The sequence below is a fragment of the Clytia hemisphaerica genome, unplaced genomic scaffold, assembly GCF_902728285.1.
Source record: "Clytia hemisphaerica strain Z4C2 unplaced genomic scaffold, Clytia hemisphaerica genome assembly, whole genome shotgun sequence".
In the NCBI taxonomy this organism is placed as follows: Eukaryota; Metazoa; Cnidaria; class Hydrozoa; order Leptothecata; family Clytiidae; genus Clytia; species Clytia hemisphaerica.
In genome coordinates, this window is record NW_027104471.1 from 189,236 (window position 1) to 206,364 (window position 17,129).

General features: G+C 33.9%; 2 protein-coding genes across 2 annotated transcripts; both read left to right on the forward strand.

Annotated features, from left to right (window-relative positions):
* The first annotated feature begins 21 nt into the window (after nt 1-21).
* Nucleotides 22-11,138, forward strand: LOC136821184 (probable small nuclear ribonucleoprotein G). The gene is made up of 4 exons (XM_067077416.1): nt 22-151; nt 9,886-9,908; nt 10,418-10,542; nt 10,920-11,138. The coding sequence occupies exons 1-4, from the start codon at nt 120-122 to the stop codon at nt 10,968-10,970; spliced, it is 231 nt and encodes a 76-aa protein (XP_066933517.1). The 5' UTR covers nt 22-119; the 3' UTR covers nt 10,971-11,138.
* A 2,091-nt stretch (nt 11,139-13,229) lies between these two features.
* On the forward strand, nt 13,230-16,644 carry LOC136821183 (frizzled-4-like). The gene has a single exon (XM_067077415.1). The coding sequence runs from the start codon at nt 13,762-13,764 to the stop codon at nt 15,610-15,612; it is 1,851 nt and encodes a 616-aa protein (XP_066933516.1). The 5' UTR covers nt 13,230-13,761; the 3' UTR covers nt 15,613-16,644.
* Nucleotides 16,645-17,129: the final 485 nt, after the last annotated feature.

Here is a 17,129-nt window from a genome sequence, read left to right on the forward strand (position 1 = left end):
ATACACGCGCGGAATCTTCAAGATTTGCAACCATTTCCTACAGATAAACGTGAAGTGAACGTTATTGAAGCATTCTTACTATATATTTGTATCTCTACTAATAGTTAGAATCCAGCAAGATGTCGAAGACAAATCCACCTGAGTTGAAAAAGTAGGTATTTTTGTTGTGAATTTTGAAGTCATTTTGAGTCACAGTCAAAGTAAGGATCCTAAAAAGATCCGGCTACTATTCAGATATTTTTAGATTGTCAAAATATGGCGCGCGAAAGCGCTATAAAATACTATCGTTTTTATAATACTATCTTTTCAAAAATAATACTATCTTTTCAAATATATAATACTCGTAAAAGTCGAGTTAATAAGTTTGAGTTGAAAAACTCGAGTTCGAGTTATATGCTGCATGTATTTTGTGACGTCACAAATATACCATTTTAACGTCATCTTACAATTTCCCAACTCGAAAATGTAAGTTAAAGACAAATTGACGGGTTAAATAGGAGGTCTGACTGCCGTGTCAAAAATGTAATGACGTTGCAAAAAGTTTGCAGTTTTTTATATCATTAAACAAAAGATTGATCAGTTGATTGTCAGGGCGATCTTGAAAATTGGAGCCTCTAGATGGTCTAAAAACGCATCAAATTAGCTTAATAGTTGTGATATAGGAAGAAGAAATATTATTAAATTCGGTTTTTCCAGAAAACTACTTTTGAAAAAATTATTGGGGGGCATTGCCCACCCCCCCCCTTGCCCCCCAGTTGCTACGGCACTGCTGTCAACTTGACTTTTTTGTAACTCGACTTTTTTAACTCGACTTTTCTGAGCCTCGAAAAGATAGCAATAAGTTAAAGAAAAGAAAGTAATAAATTTCAAAAAAAGATAGTCTTATATTTGAAAAGAAGTATTATAATTGAAAAGATAGTATTATAATTAAAAAGAAAGTATTATATTTGAAAAGATAGTATTATATTTGAAAAGATAGTATTATATTTGAAAAGATAGTATCATATTTGAAAAGATAGTATTGTATTTGAAAAGATAGTATTATATTTGAAGAAGATAGTATTATATTTGAAGAAGATAGTATTATAAAAATGATAGTATTTTATAGCGCTTTCGCGCGCCATATCAAAATACTATTTTGAGTAAAGAAAACAATTTAGTTTGATATCATACTCAAAGTTTCATGCCATCCAGGATGGCAATCTTCAGTGAAATAGATTGTCAAAATATTTTCGTAACTGTATTTCATTCTCGATTGTCCCTTCTTAGTTCTTGTCATTACATAGACCTTTTCGCCTTTCCGTCCGCCATCTTGAATTGTATGCAAAAATACAGGAACGAAAATGCCGTGGTTGGATTTAGTTGGAATGTATGCAAAACATATGCAAGTTTACACAAAGATTAAAAAGACAACAAAGCATCTTATAAATAAATATTATAATCATTAGAACAATAAAAGATGGAATTTCTTAATCCAAAAGGAAATATTTACAGAACAACAAAAGCCTTTTAGGAATTTGTTCTTAAAGACATAGCATATTCTGTTTTCATGCCATAAAAAAATTCCACGTAGACGGAGTACACACATCAAACTTTCAAAACACGCAAACTGAAAGCAGTAATTATGACGTCACACTTTCTCAATGTTTTGATTTGATCATTTGGCGGCTCTATTCCCAGGAGAACAATTTGCCATCAGCCGAATAAGGATTGTTTTTTACCTTCGCAGGTGATTTTCCAGTTTGAGTTTCTGTCTAATGTTATGGTCTTTTGAAGTGCTTGTTCTAAGAGATGAGTGAATATAATACACCGTTTAGGAGTCTCGCTATCTTCACGGTACTCCATTGCAGAGGCCGGTAAAAATGGTAGGTAAAAAGCGCACTTTAGTACTGTGAAAGGTTAGAGGAATGTAAACATTGTGAATTTTTTTCTCTCCTTTAAAGAGAATGATTTAGATATTTGAACATGATATCAATGATAATTTTACAAGTCTCTCCTGAAAATTTCACAAAAATTCATCAAGAGGAAAAGAAGTTATGATTAAAAGGAGTTCTTTACCTACCGTTTTTCTGCTATGTTTCCTTATGAGAACCAGATGTTTACCTACCGTTTTTTTACGGAGGAGAGTGAATTTTCCGCGATCGCTAAAATCAAAACAATGGAAAATTGGATTGACGTGTGCGCAGTCGACACTCCTAAACGGTGTATTGTTTTTCAGGGCTCGAAATAACGATATTTAGGTGGTCGGACACACTGTCCGATCAAAAATTGATTTTGGTCAGACATGTCCTAAGGCTTTTAAAGTAAAGTGGGTCGGACATGTCCGATTGATTTTTATGTGGGGTATACTTCAAGTCTAATACAAGCTTCTGGTAGAATTTTACATTGATCACGAAGAAGCTAAACAAATGTCAATTAATGGTCAGAAGCCCATGATTTTTACTTGAAGCATGCTTTCATTTGTTGAGAAAAAGCATCACACAAAATGAATATCTAACACCAATGATCGCAACTTTGAGAGTTTTTGTGTGTAAATAAAGAAGTTACTAATTCTATGTAAATTACAATTTCTTTTGGAAATTTCACAACGCATCTGACAAATTTTTCCAAGGCACAAAAAGTAATTGGGTCGGACATGATGTCCGACTAGAATCGATTTGGGCCGGACATTTCAGCAATTGGGTCGGACAATGTCCGATGTCCGACCGTTATTTCGAGCCCTGTTTTTAGTTTTCAAGAGAAGCAAATTTAATCTTTCTTCTACAAGATTACACTTTAATATAATGCCAATTATGCATGTAAGTTTTTAATTCATACTTTCTTTTTGCATATGTTTTGCATACTTTCTAAGGGAATTTCACCACGGCAATTCGGCCACCATAATTTTTGCATACAATTCAATATGGCGGATGGAAAGGCGAAAAGGTCTATTTGCATCATAATAGCTTCCCACTTAAAGGCCGATGAAATTTACATATGAGTTTACCGTCGTGAACTTACCCAAAAATAGATGCGGCATGATTTCATTATTCATTATTCATTATTTTCCCAATAGCACCTTATCCACCATTTCTGCCAATCATGCTCTCTCAAAATAAAAAATTCTGCTTCGCTTCAACCATTCGCATCTTTTGCGAACGAAAAATAAAGATCGATTGCTACAGTGGCGCTAGATTTTGCAAAAAACTAAAATGGCGGTCAGGGCGGTTTGGCAGATATATGGGCGGGACGCCCACTGCAGTTGTAGGATTGAGGGCAGCAGCATTTTCTGTAATAAATCTTCTTTGTTTACCCGTGTAAACATGCGTAGAGACGATTTTAACAAAGATAGAGGTTGTAGTTGTAAAGAAATATGGAAATAATGAAAAATTTATGAATTTTGAAAATAATGAAATTTTCATGCGGGTGCTTTTTAGAGATGCGGGCGGCCGACGGTAAACTCATCGTAAATTTCATCGGCCTAAGCTATGTCATATCTTCCTTCGTTCCGAGCGTAAAACTCCTACTCTTCGGGATATGAGCAATGCTCTTGTTTTGAATATTGAAATTGTACGGATAAATCGCATGTGCACTGAGGTTTTAATGAATTACAATATAGTTTCGAAACCTAATCCAATCAGCTGTGTTTTAAACAGCCGTGGCTTCTTCATAGATCTAGACTTTCCAGTCTCTTGTTCGAGTTTTTCTGCCTTTCCCGTTTTTTTCTATGTTTTCTAACTTACTGAATGACTTACCGACAGATCGCCACCGGTGGGATTCGAACCAACTAAATGCTAAGTTCCGATGTTTAGAAACCCAATGCCTTATCCATTGCGCCACAGACTCATGCCAGGAAAGTGTTTCTGACGGCTATTTATATTAGAGAAAATCACAAAATAGTGCTTGTTTCGAGCTCCAACCCTAACCCTAACTGATAATAACCCAATTCCTAGCCAATCTGATACGTAACCACACCCAAACCACTCCCATACCAAACCAACCCTACCAGGTCGCCTGCAGGTCCTGACACTATTCCTGCATGCCGGACTGTGCTGGATCTGCAAAATAGATACATATCTTTCGCTTGGAGGTTATAACATTTATGATTTACCCTCCGGACAAAGTGACTTTTGACCCCCCGGACAACGGGTTTCACCCCCCGGACAAGCATCGACAAATTACCCCCGGACAAAGTAAATTTTGACAAATTTTTGCTACCCCCCAGACAATATATCCTCCACCCGGGGTGTACAAACATTTTCTGGAAGAGCCCATTGCAAGAACTCTCGAAACAAAACATCTAACAAGATGACAATTAATGTGATCAAAAGAGTGTGAGTTGTAAAAATAATTACCTCTATTATTTTGAATCTGTTGGGTTGCTTGTGTTTAAAACGTTAACAATTTTGTAATAAAAAATTATTATAACAAGAAGCAATTATTGTTATATATTTGGTTCAATTGGTTCAGTGTATCAAATCTCTCAGTTTAGTTGACACTTTGGTATCTTCGTTGCATCACAGCAACGTTTGTATCTTTGAAAGACCCCATCAAATTTAGGCGTGGCTGTCGAATTTAGGACCACTCACGGTATGTTTAAAGCTATTATAATAAGCAGTTCCCCTTGGGGTTACCTGTGGCTTCCTATAGCAGTGCCAATAAACCAAGAGCAGGGTTCGAATTATAAATTTTAGGAGCTTTGCAATTCTTCCGAGCGAAGGGAGCTGTTTGCGAAGCATTTTTAGTATTTTCCGATGTTGTTTGAAAGAAAATGCGAAAGTATCTTCAATGCATTTCTCTAGAAAAGCAAAGTAAGACTTAGGCTGTTGTGTGAGATTGTAGACAAAGCAAAGTTAGTGAGTTTCTAAAACAATACACAGACAAATTAATAAAGTTTTGAAGTAGCGAGTTGATAAAGCAATAGATAAATAAATAAAAAAAGTTGCAAGGTAGCGAGTTTATAAAAAAATTGATAAACGAATGAATGAATCAGCGAAGTAGCGAGTTTATAAAGGAATAGATAAACCAGTGAATAAAGTAGCTAAGTAGCAAGTTTATAAAGCAATAGATAAACGGATGAATAAAGTTGCGAGTTTATAAAGCAATGCATAAACGAATGAATAAAGTAGTGAAGTAGCAAGTTGATAAAGCAGTAGATAAATGAATGAATAAAGTTGCGAGTTTATAAAGCAATGCATAAACGAATGAGTGAAGTAGCAAAGTAGCAAGTTGATAAGGCAGTAGATAAATGAATGAATAAAGTTGTGAGTTTATAAAGCAATGCATAAACGAATGAATAAAGTAGTGAAGTAGCAAGTTGATAAAGCAGTAGATAAATGAATGAATAAAGTTGCGAGTTTATAAAGCAATGCATACACAAATGAATAAAGTAGCGAAGTAGCAAGCTGATAAAGCAATAGATAAATAAATGAATAAGGATGCAAGGTAGAGAGTTTATAAAGAAATAGACAGACGAATACATGAAGTAGCAAAATATGTGTTTTCTTAAAGTTTTTTGGCTTTGCATTTTTGAGTTAGAAAATCTTTTTGGGTCGCTAAACTTAAAATTCGCTTCGCATAGCTATAATTCGAACCCTGAAGAGTAAGGCCTAAAAGCCTGGAGCTGTCTATTGTGTAGACTAATTCCCACTGAATGTGTCAAAGATCAATGCTGAAAAAGTGCTTTATGGTTTATTAAATTGTTAAGACGTGCACAATGAGATTTCAAGTCTTATTATGATATAAACTTTCTGAATTTGATGCGCAAGTTATCATTAGTCATTAATTTACCATGGGATAAATTTTATGTTAATTAGGCAAATAAATGACTCCTAGACTGAAGGATACAAAGTATCTGACACTAAGGTGGTTTGTAAAAATTGTTTGGTTCCTGTATTATAACTCAAAAATAGCAGTTTTAGGGTCAGGAAGCAAAATTGGAGCTGCTGGAATTTATCATCAAACTTAACCTCCAAGCAGGTCTTATTGGTTCATGCACTGCTATTCCAAAAAAAATTTATACTGAGGAGAAGGGGGGGGTGATAGACAAGCCCCAGACAGTGTCAATCAAACAAATCAATTGAACACAATCAAACCCAATCGAATAAACTGATTTGATTCACTTGCTTCAATTACATTTGATTATGTTGAATTGATTTAATTATATTCATTGGCTTTATGCGCTCTCGTCTGGTATTTATGCATTGCTTGCTCTTATCTGATTTTCTGATGGTGTACTGGTGGCTGCCCACGCTTAAAGTGACATAACAGTACTTGCGAAATTTGTAAACAAACTGTATGCAGCGGATACAATCAAAACAAATGTCACATGTCAAAATAAAAAATCAAAGCAAATATGGCTAGTTTTGATTATTCAATTGTTTTACAAGTTTGTTTTGGACACATGGTTTTAATTGTTCTCTTTAATGATACGAGGTTCGCGCAATGTTTACATTTTATACTACTTTTATATTCCTTTAAGTTCTAAAGGAGTGGGCCAATCTAATTGCATCCAAACTTATCAAACATTATCAAAGATCAATTGAACATAATTGACATTGATTGAACCAATCAAAAATCTCTAATTTCCAAAAATCAGTCTTTGATTGAGATTCCATTGCATTGTGTTGGACAACTGAATAGCAATTATTCATGGTTTCCGCCTACTTTTTCAGTCCCCCCTTAAAATGCAATTTTACCCTTAAAGAAAACTCCCCTTCCTTAAATCGAACTAAAATTACCAGTACCCCTTGTTAGAATGCTCCCCCTTAAAATAAAAAAAGCAGTCCCCCTTAGATTTGTTTAATCCCCTTCGGTAAACAATCTTTTGCAATAGAGAGAGAAAGGGAAGCAAGGATGTGAATGTGAGTACAAAACTGGGAAGAAGATATTAGATAAAGAAAATTATTATCAATAAAACTAGAGACGAAACATTTGCAATTAAATCAACAATTTTCAAGTTTTAGTTCCCCCTTTTTTCTTAGTTGGATAGATTCTTTGCAGCCCTTGATAAAAACTCCCCCTTATTTTAAGGGGGGGGGGGCAGAAACCATGTTGATCCCGTTCTATTACATTATGATTGGTTCAATTGCGGTTTTCATTCGAACTTGTTCGATTGACACTGTCTGGGCAAGCTTCTTTTTTAATAACAAGTCCTTATTTTAAGAAGGCGGGGCAGAGTAAGTTTGGCCAAAAGGGGCACTTTTTTAGTGTTTTCCACTAAAAAGGCCAATTTTGAAAATGAATGAATAAATGAATAAAAACATTTTCATTTGCTCAACATGGCCAAGCAATCTCAAACAACTTGTTGGCAGTAAAACTTCTTAGTAAACATGCTTGTACACTACAATGTAAGTCAATTTAAGTAGCTCTTGTAGACCTTCAGCTGAGTCCTTTAGTACTGCAATGTCATCTGCATATTGTGTCTCAGGAATAATATTAAAGAAATTTCCATAGCTGTGTAAAATCTTATCAGGATTAAATTTCGGTGTTTGACATCTTCAAAAGCAACAGTGAGAAGAACTTATAGTGGACAGCACCCTTCCAACCCCCACCTGAAATTTGATACCATCCCAACTCAAGGTGGCTTCTTGGCCCCCCCACCTGAAAAAGAGGTTTTTGACAATGTTGGTGATAAATAAATAATTTTCTATGCTTTTTACACTACATATATTTTTTGTTGAGGAAATGGCATTTGATCGATTTCGTTTAAACTTCCATATTATCTACATCAGTTTTGACTTGTGTTTCTCTGCACAATTAAGAGTACTTGATACTTAGTAAAATTTGATAAAGATTTAATTTCCAACCCCCCTTTATTTGGAACCTAAGAGTATTCTGATTAATGAAGAAAGTTTCAACCTGATTGGCTTTATTGATAAACAAAGCATTTTTTCTGTCCCAGTCGTCGTTGGATTTCTTTCTTGTTCTGGTGACTATCTTTGATGAGAAAATAAATTTCTACATCATTCTCATTGAATCAAGTCTTTCCATTGCTTTTTATTCTTTAAAAAATGCAAAGACGGCAGATTTTTGGAGGCACCCATTGAGAATCATCCCATTCTTGAGGGAGGTTAGTCAGATGTTGGTCAAAATATTGATGTAGTTCATAGTTGTTCAATCATTTCACGTCATGTAACTTTGATAGATAGTCAGTTAGGTGGTTTTTTTACCTTCCCTTTGGCGTTCTAGGAAAAACAAGCATTTACAAATGAACAGTTTGTGATCTGTGAAGCAATACAAACTGAGAGATTGTCTTTGACTACATCAATGTATTGGCATGCAAGTTGATTTGCAAGTATATAATGAAGCCCTAACTGATAGATCATTCTGTGCAATAGTGATAGTAGATTTTAGATGAATCCTGATGTTCATGAGTCTATCAGATGTCAAGATGAACGTTGGATACTGGGTTGGAGACTGCAAAATTTAACCCAGCTTCCTACAAAAAACCACCACTCCAATAGAAGGTGCATTCCTTTGCAATCAAATTACTGGTTCGTCTTCTCTTCTGACTTCACTGAGGGCACATATGTCCATGTAAGCATTATGTAGTTTGAGTGAGATGATTGATGTTGCACATTATGGACAGACTGAATCTCTGTCATAGGTTGTTAGTTAGAAGTCAAGAAATCAAAATAAATAACTTTCATTTTTATCAAAACCTCTACAGGATAGCAATTTTTATTCAGTCTGCATAAGATTGCTCAAAAAGTAGGGAAAAAGTAAATATAATATTGAACCAGGGGAGTCATGCAGTTGGTACCAGACATGTCTAACTTGACTAACAAAATTGAAAATTCTAGAGTACACCCACCACCCCTTAGTGGGTGGGACAAAATGTCTGATCAGGGTTGCTTTAGCTTGAAAATTATGATTTTTGGGTTGGTCATGAAGCTATTTGGGTCGAACAATGTCCAATGTCCGACCGTTATTTCAAGCCCTGAGTTAGTACCCAAAAAAAGTACTAAGTGCCTTTGACTATTGGCAGCTTGACACCACCCCTATTTGCACTTACTTAATGGTATTAAATTTTGTGGGTACAATTTTTTAGGTCAAATTTCGCAAAATCTATACCGTTTAAATTTTTCAAAAATACAAAGCCGCAAAATTTAATACATGTGAAAAATTTTCAACAATGACTCTTAGCTACTATTTTTGTCACTAGCTTTGTTACTATTTTTGGTATGTTTACACCCAATATGTTGTCTTTCAAGCGAAATCAGTCATTTCTTTCTTTATTCCCACTTTTTGAAAAAGTCCAATTTAGTGCATCGCGAAATTTTGTAACATGCGAAATTTAATACCATTTAAGGTAGTACCCCAAAGTACTAAGCGTATTTGACTACTGGCAGGTTGACACCACCCCTATTCACACCTAGTACCCCTCAGTACATTTTTATCACCATCCCCTTTTCTGCCCTGTTTGAAGGATCCCTTTATAAAAAATGAAACTTTTAAAATCCATGCATAGCTATCATGGAAAGGATTTGAAAAACTCAAGTCAAAGTTGCCAACAGTGATTCTATCAAAGATATTGACATCCAAAGTTCTGAACTTTAAAAACACATCTGTACTCTGTGGAAGCCGCAATATCATGTAATATTCTAGAAAAACAATACGAAATGCTATAAAAATTGCTATTACAATACTTAGATACCATCAATCTAAACTGAACTATACCAGGAGAACAGGAAGGGAAGAAAGCCATTGCAACAAGGATAGTGACAAATGGGTCCCACCATTGCTAATGTACAAATAAGTCAAACTAATAAATTTCATTTTCAGCGAATTTTACATTATCATAAATAATTCTTTTGGCTGAAAAAGGTTGGTATATTTTTGTAGTTTTGTGTACAGTAGTCTGGTTTTCACTGATCTTAATGTTCTTATTTTTTCTTGTTTAAGGTACATGGACAAAAGATTGAGTTGTAAGTTACTTTCTTTACATATTAAGACATATTATAAAACGTGATCAGCAGCTCCTTTGCCTAAAGAAAATTAAATTTTTGTTAAGATTGAAATGAAATTTGGAGAAGGATCTTCTTTAGATCCAACTCTGCTAAATTGCATGGAAGAAGCTTTTTTTGTGATAGCGCGAGTCAAAATTTGGTTTTATTGTTCGAAAACTATTTTTGCAGAGATTTGTTGGATTACCTGATTAGCCCCCACGGAGTTCTAAATGCATTTAGAAAGAAATGGATTAGCCTTGAAATTCGAAAAAGAAAAAAAATAACAAAATATCAAAGTGAAGACATTCGATTTATGCGGATGTTGTCTTAATTTTCGTTTTTTTATATTTTCGAATATTTTGATTTTAGACTGGAGTTTTTGGTTCGTAAAAAATGAGTTGCAAAAAATATCACATCATAAGATTTCAGCCTCTTGGTTGAAAGGTTTCAATACTTAGAGAACTAAAAATTATTTTTCTTCTACATAGTAAAACTGAATGGTAACAGGACGGTCGTTGGTATTTTGAGAGGTTTTGATCCCTTCATGAATCTGGTGTTGGATGAAGCTTTGGAAGATGTCAGCCCTACACAAAAAAATAACATTGGCATGGTGGTATGAAATTTTTAGAATCTTCGACTTATAATTACTTTTGAACTGGTCGGCTCTCTTGTTGAATGATACACTTTTTATTTTAACAATTCTTGAACAATGAGAAGCCAAAAATAAGACGGTTTAAAAGAAATCCTGAGCCTCGAGTTGTCGAATTCTAGCAATTCCCAAACGTCCTGCTAAAGCAGTAATATCTGAGCATAAAGTCAAAAGTATACAATTAAGAATAAGAAAAAAACAATTTGAGGCTTAAAGTAACAAAGAAAAGAACATTGTGAGCTTCAGAAATGGTTCTAAAAAAAGAGTTAAGGAATGATGTACAGAGTACAACTCGCAAAAAAAGCAATCTTTGATAGTAAAATCCTTTGTTTTATTTTCAGGTAATCCGCGGCAACAGTGTCGTTCTAATGGAAGCACTTGATCGTGTTTAATCCAATCAAATGATCTGCACAAGGGATGAACATTAATTAGCTGATAGTAAGAGACTTTGTATTATATTTATTATTATGTAGCACTTTATAATTACTGTAATTTTTATCTTTTTTGTTATTTTTTAAGACTTTAAACTAAAAAGAATACTTCCTTATTTTTGTTTTCTACCCTTTTTGGATTTGATTTGTTAAAATTTTCGTCGATGGCAGTCAATAAGGGGGTGGTTGTTACTTACTAATAGCTATCAGTGTATGAAAATGTTTATGAAAACCGGGTGGCTTGTTTACCATTTTCCTTTTTTCTCGAAATTCTAAACACTTGAAGCATGGCCTCGATCAAGTCAGGTGGCCTCGTGTGCAAAACAGACTTTTTGAGACACGAAAACCAAAAACTAATGTGCTGCAAAAACATTTTTTTTTCGACCAAATAGAATCTTAACTTTCAAATATGGAAATTGTTAAAGTCATGATGTACGTTTTTACTGTTTTGACTTTTTTAGTATGTAGGTCGTTGTTGCGTTGAGTTTGAAGATGGCTGTTACTTTAGTGGTATGTAGTCTTGCATACAGTATTGTATTTCTGTCTTGTTGGTTGGATTTGTATAATTCTGTCGTAATAATTGTCATTCAGATCAAATTTGAGATCATTTTTCATTTCCTGTGTTTACATCTCCCTTTTTAGAAAAGGTGTTTTGTTTGGTGTCCGGACGTTATGATTTTTCCTGTGCTAGTACATAAGCAATACTTTTAAGTATAAGTTTTCGTTTGTAGTGAAAGAATATGTAAAACAAGCCGACGTGCAGCTACACAAGATGAGATCGAGATAAAAATTTGCATAGAACTGGTTTTAATTCGAAAAAACAACATAACCTAGGAGTCAATTAAGTGGTAATTAAGTTACCATGGTGACTTATAGCATTGATAACGGATTGTTTTAATCAAACTGACAGTGACTCTAATACTTCTCTTTTGTTTCAACAATCTAATGATAATCGTTCGGTGCAATTTTCAACTGTTTTGTATTTTATAAAGATACAGTTCAATATTTCATTGTCAGTGTCATCAACACAAAAACCAAATGTCATTATCTTTTATGATCATTGCAAAAAAATGTTTTTTTAATTCTTTTGTTTTAATAGCTCCCCACTCCATATTTTTGTTTTGTTTACGTTTCGAAACAGCAGTAAAAGAATATAGACGGGTGTCATGTCTTGCTCGTGCTGTGTAGAGTACTGTGTGATACATCCTATTAATGATTTTTTAATCCGGCCAACAGTGGAAGGGTTAAATCTAAACGATTTGCATCTCTTTTTATAGTAGCTCTTCAGCAGGAAAGAATTTGGAAACATTTTTGAAAGCTCTTTAAAACCTACTCGTTTTTTATCTTTTGGAGGCCGATATTTAGGTTCTCGTCTCGACATGATGAAATCTGGTTATTGAACTTTTTCTAACTTTATGTGCTGTTTCTTGAAATCAACCTTCTGCACACTTTTATCTGTAAATCAATTAACAAAATTAAGTTTCTTGGTCATTTTGTTTTTAATTTTTACCTTTCTCTCTTTATCTCTGTCTTCTAAAGTCTTACATAAAATAAAATTCTTTTTTGGCGCCTTTGAAAAATGTAGAGAAGTTTAGTTTATCTTGACTATCACCAGCTTATCTGTCGTAATATGTTTTAAAAAATTGCAATTTGATTGATAGCTTATCTATCACTGATGGCATTACACCACACAAACTGAAATGAAAGAGAAGAGAAGTTTCTCAAAGTTATGTATGTTTTATGTGTTCAGGATTTTGTTTTATGAAAAAAGTTGATGTTTGGAGAGAGTAAAATGATCTCGTGTATGTTTTAAACAAACTCGTGAACATAACAAAGAATAGTTTTCTAGAGGTTCAAATCACAGAATAAAAAAGCTGATTTGAATTAGATTTAATCGACTTTTTTACACCCCTTTTTTCATCTTGGTGATGTACTCTATTTTTCTTTATTTCTTTTCTACATAAGTATCAATCAAAGTGAAAAATATAGTTTAAAGAAAAAAAGTAAATAAAGCATTTTCCCCTCTATTTTGTGGCTGTTAGCCTTTTGATAAAGAACTCCAAGGAGAGTGGGAAATTGAGAAAATTCTGTCCTCTCTTTTACCCCCGGTTTTCATCATGTTTACTTTTTCACCTCTGATAAGCTTTATGTACTCTCTACAAATTGACAAGTCGTTGGAAAAAACAATAGAGGCGGGATTCTAATGTGAATCAAGGCATGTGATTGGTTTAAAACACCAAAAGGCTTTAGCACATATTATTGAACAGTGACATTTCGTTTGCAAAAACATGTAGAGAGAATAAAAAGAAGTGTGAGCGATTCAAGGCAGGGGTTATTGTATTACGATTAGATAAAAACGTTCAATCGATGTTTAATTCATAAGCTGTAAAATAAAAAAGAAGTTTTTATATATTTCTATACAAGACGATAAAAATGGATTTGTTCTTCATTTGTTCTAGGAGAAATGATTAAAGAATCCTTTTTCGCGTTTTCCAATATAATATATAAAGTTTTGATGATATGTAGTCTCAAATTTTTTACTTTTGTTGTTTTTTTGCCAGTTAGTGTGAATGTTCGTATTAATGAAATGAGTTATTAGCATGGTACTTGTCTAGTTGATGCGATATCTAAAGTTTTTCCTCTTCTTTTCTCTATCTCACTCTCATAACAAGATTTTTTTTGTGCCATAACGTCAAATAGGATCTAATTTGTTGTTGTCTTGTTGAGAAATAGAGTTCATAATGGTGTTATAATGTTTATAAACTTATTTTCCAGACGAGAATTTTATGAACACAAAACGACGAAAAGAAGACTAACCAACAACATAACATATCTAACTTGTTGTTTTAAATGGAAAGAAATGTATAGAACAAGAGTGTTATTTTTCGATCATCATTTATTGCCATTTTTCACATGCTTGTTGTTACTTGGCTGCTTATCTTTAAACCATGTTGAAACAAGAAGGATTTCACCACGTAAAAATGAATTTGGATCATCGTGGAAATGTGTCCCTGTCAAGCTAGATTTCTGTAGTGGTATTGGCTATAATGAGACGATCGTTATGTCGAGTACTGCCCCTAATGAACGCACCAATAAGAACAGTCAAGAGGAAAGCTTATCTGAACTCAAAATATACGAACTACTTATTCAAAGAACTCAATGTTCAAGCAAACTTCGCTTGTTACTATGTAGTGTATATCTCCCATTTTGTCATGCTAATCACGAGAAAGGAATTGTTGCTTGTCGACCATTGTGTGAAGAAGTTAAATCAAAGTGTCAAAAACATATAGAAGAATTCAATTTGAAATGGCCTGACGTGTTGAACTGTGAAAAATTTCCAGTCGAAAATGTTGAACCAGATTTTTGTGTGCCTGGGAACAGACATAGTAGTACTGAAGTGCCTCCAACTTCTTTAAAGACAAAGAAAACACCAAAACGTATCATTCCGCAGACTGTCACTTCAACTCCTGCTGTCCGAGCGACAGGATTGATCTCTAAAGAAAAATATTGTCAAGTCGTCTACAGTCGAAACGTCAAGAATTATATATACGTAGAGAAAATACAATCATGTGCTTTGGAATGTATGAAGGATGGCATATTCACTACACAACAAAAACAGTTAGCTGAGCGTTGGATTTCAGCATTAACTTGCATATGTGGAATCCTCAGTGTTGCTGCAATTTTATGTGTTTTAGCTAATTATAACGAGACATGTTTTCCAGAACGAACCATTTTCTTTATAGCAGTGTGTTACTTTTTTTACGTTGTTGGCTATATGATTCGTATCGTGTACAGTCGAGAAGGCGTGACTTGTCAGAGGGAGAACGGTCAACACTATTTACTAGTTGATGGGTCAGGTAACATATCGTGTGCCGCCACTTTCCTTCTCGTGTACTGTTTCTCTATGGTGCAAAGTATTTGGTGGGTCATTCTATGTTTGACATGGTTTCTATCAGCTGGTATGAGATGGGCTACGGAAGCAATACGCTCTAAAAGCTTTATGTTTCATAGTTTAGCTTGGGGAATCCCTTGTTGTAAAACAGTGATCGTTCTAGTATGGCGTAAGATCGACGTTAACGAACTGACAGGGATTTGCTCTATCGGTAATCGATATGAAAACCTTCGAGCTTTACGCTGGTTAATTTTGGGGCCACTTTTTGTGTACCTTATAATGGCTACCATGTTTTTATTGTTTGGGTTGATTTGTCTATTTCGACTACCTGATCCGAACGAAAATCAATTAATGGAGCGTAAAAAGAATCAATATTTGCTACTACCCATCGGTTCTTACGCTGCTCTGCATACACTTTTCATGACTTTTATATTAGCATCGTATTTTTACGAATACGTTAATAAAGGGCCCTGGTATAATGACCCGAAATCAACGGGGCCGAGCTTTGCAGTTTTTCTGACGCGTATCATTTCAGACTTTAGTATTGGAATTTCAGCCTCGATATGGCTGTTATTGATACATGGACCGAGACTTCATCGTAGAATGAAAGTCAAATTATATCAAACAGATTTGTTGTTACCTAGGGACCCTGCTCACCGAATTCCTGACCATTCAAAACATTACACGAGTACTAATGAGACTAGCATCTAAGCTAACTTTATATCGTGTTTTCAGTTGGTTTTGAGATTTGCATTATTTTTCTTGTTAGCATTTTTTGACATAACCCCTAAAATGTTTATATTTTTAAAACGAAATTCTTGAATTATATTTTTTAGATATTTTAGTGTATATAATTTAGAGAGAAATCCAAAATATTCTACGTCAGAAAACGACCAGTTTTTGGTCTGTTTATTTCACATGTTTTTCTTTTATAAGCATTCCAGTTATTAGCATATCTGTCTCAGATATGGCAAAAATTTAAGCATATGATAAGAATTACCTCAAGCCTATAAAAAATATTTTTCCGATTTTAGCTGGGATTTTTCAGCTTTGTCGAGCCCTCGTAAGGGCTAAGCATCTCCGAGTTTGTTTTCGAATTTTCAAATGTTTCTTGCCTTCGTTTTGTTTTTTGGTGGGAATTTTCTCATTTTAATCTAGTTTCTTTTTTTTTACTCATCATCAATTTTTTTGGACTAAATCCAATCTGTAATAAACATATTGCAGCATAACTTAATGATAGATTAGACCTCCTCTTTGATCGATTAGACTAAAATCTTATCTCGATTTTTCTCTTTGTAAGCTTCTCATAATAATCAAGTTAACTTTTTTGTTTCAAAAACATTTATTTCGATTTGTTTAGTTTTCTGAAGCTTCAGCTCAATGTCAAAGTTTTTGACATATAGATAGATTTTGTTATCAAATTTGTTTTATTTTTATAACTTCAAGGCTTCTTTCTCGATTTTTATCAAATCTTAAAGCTAGGCCTATCTTTAGAGCAAATACTTTCGATGCCAAATGCTTCTCCTTGAGATGTATTTTTTATTCCCAGAATAATAAAAAAAGGTCTTCGGGGTTCGTTGAATTATTTTGAATAGTTTTCAGTTTCACCATTGCTTGAATTTTGTAAATTTTCTAAGTTCAAAAGCTTGTTTATATTTTTATGACGTTTTTCTAAAATATTACGTTGCCATCTTATCGTGATAGTTGAAGAGAAAGTTCCAGAACATTCATGAGACGTTTGACTTGATATTTCATCAATTGATACTTCTCTAAATATTTCTCTTGAATCAATAATATCAATTAACAAAAGTTATTTCGTATTATATGAACCAACTATATCTACAGGGTGTACATTAAAAACTTTAAAATACTTACACTTTAAAGATCTTCGCTTTTATTTGAAAAAAAAAACATTCACACCTTCACGGACAAAGAAAACCATTTTTTAGGACAGATTAAAACCGTTCGAGAAAAAAATTGTCCAAATACCGTATTACTTCGAATAAACGCCCTCCTTCTTTTAAACGCCCCTCTTAAAAGGAAAATTATTCAATAAACGCCCCCCTCGAATAAACGCCCCCTCTAAGGGAGTGGCGTTTATTAGAAACTTGTGATTTTAATATTTTATTACAAGTATTGATTGGGATTGAAGGAAGATATTAGTCATTTTTTGTAACTAGAGTAGTTTTGATGCAATTTTAGTCACCAAAACCAAAGAAATCTGCACT

Excerpts from the sequence above, each read along its gene's own strand:
- LOC136821184 (XM_067077416.1), top strand. The coding sequence starts at position 120 with ATGTCGAAGACAAATCCACCTGAGTTGAAAAA. Across the intron at positions 152-9,885 it reads AATCCACCTGAGTTGAAAAA|GTACATGGACAAAAGATTGA; the intron begins GTAGGTATTTTT and ends TTCTTGTTTAAG. Across the intron at positions 9,909-10,417 it reads CATGGACAAAAGATTGAGTT|TAAAACTGAATGGTAACAGG; the intron begins GTAAGTTACTTT and ends TCTTCTACATAG.
- LOC136821183 (XM_067077415.1), top strand. The coding sequence starts at position 13,762 with ATGTTTATAAACTTATTTTCCAGACGAGAATTTTATGAACACAAAACG.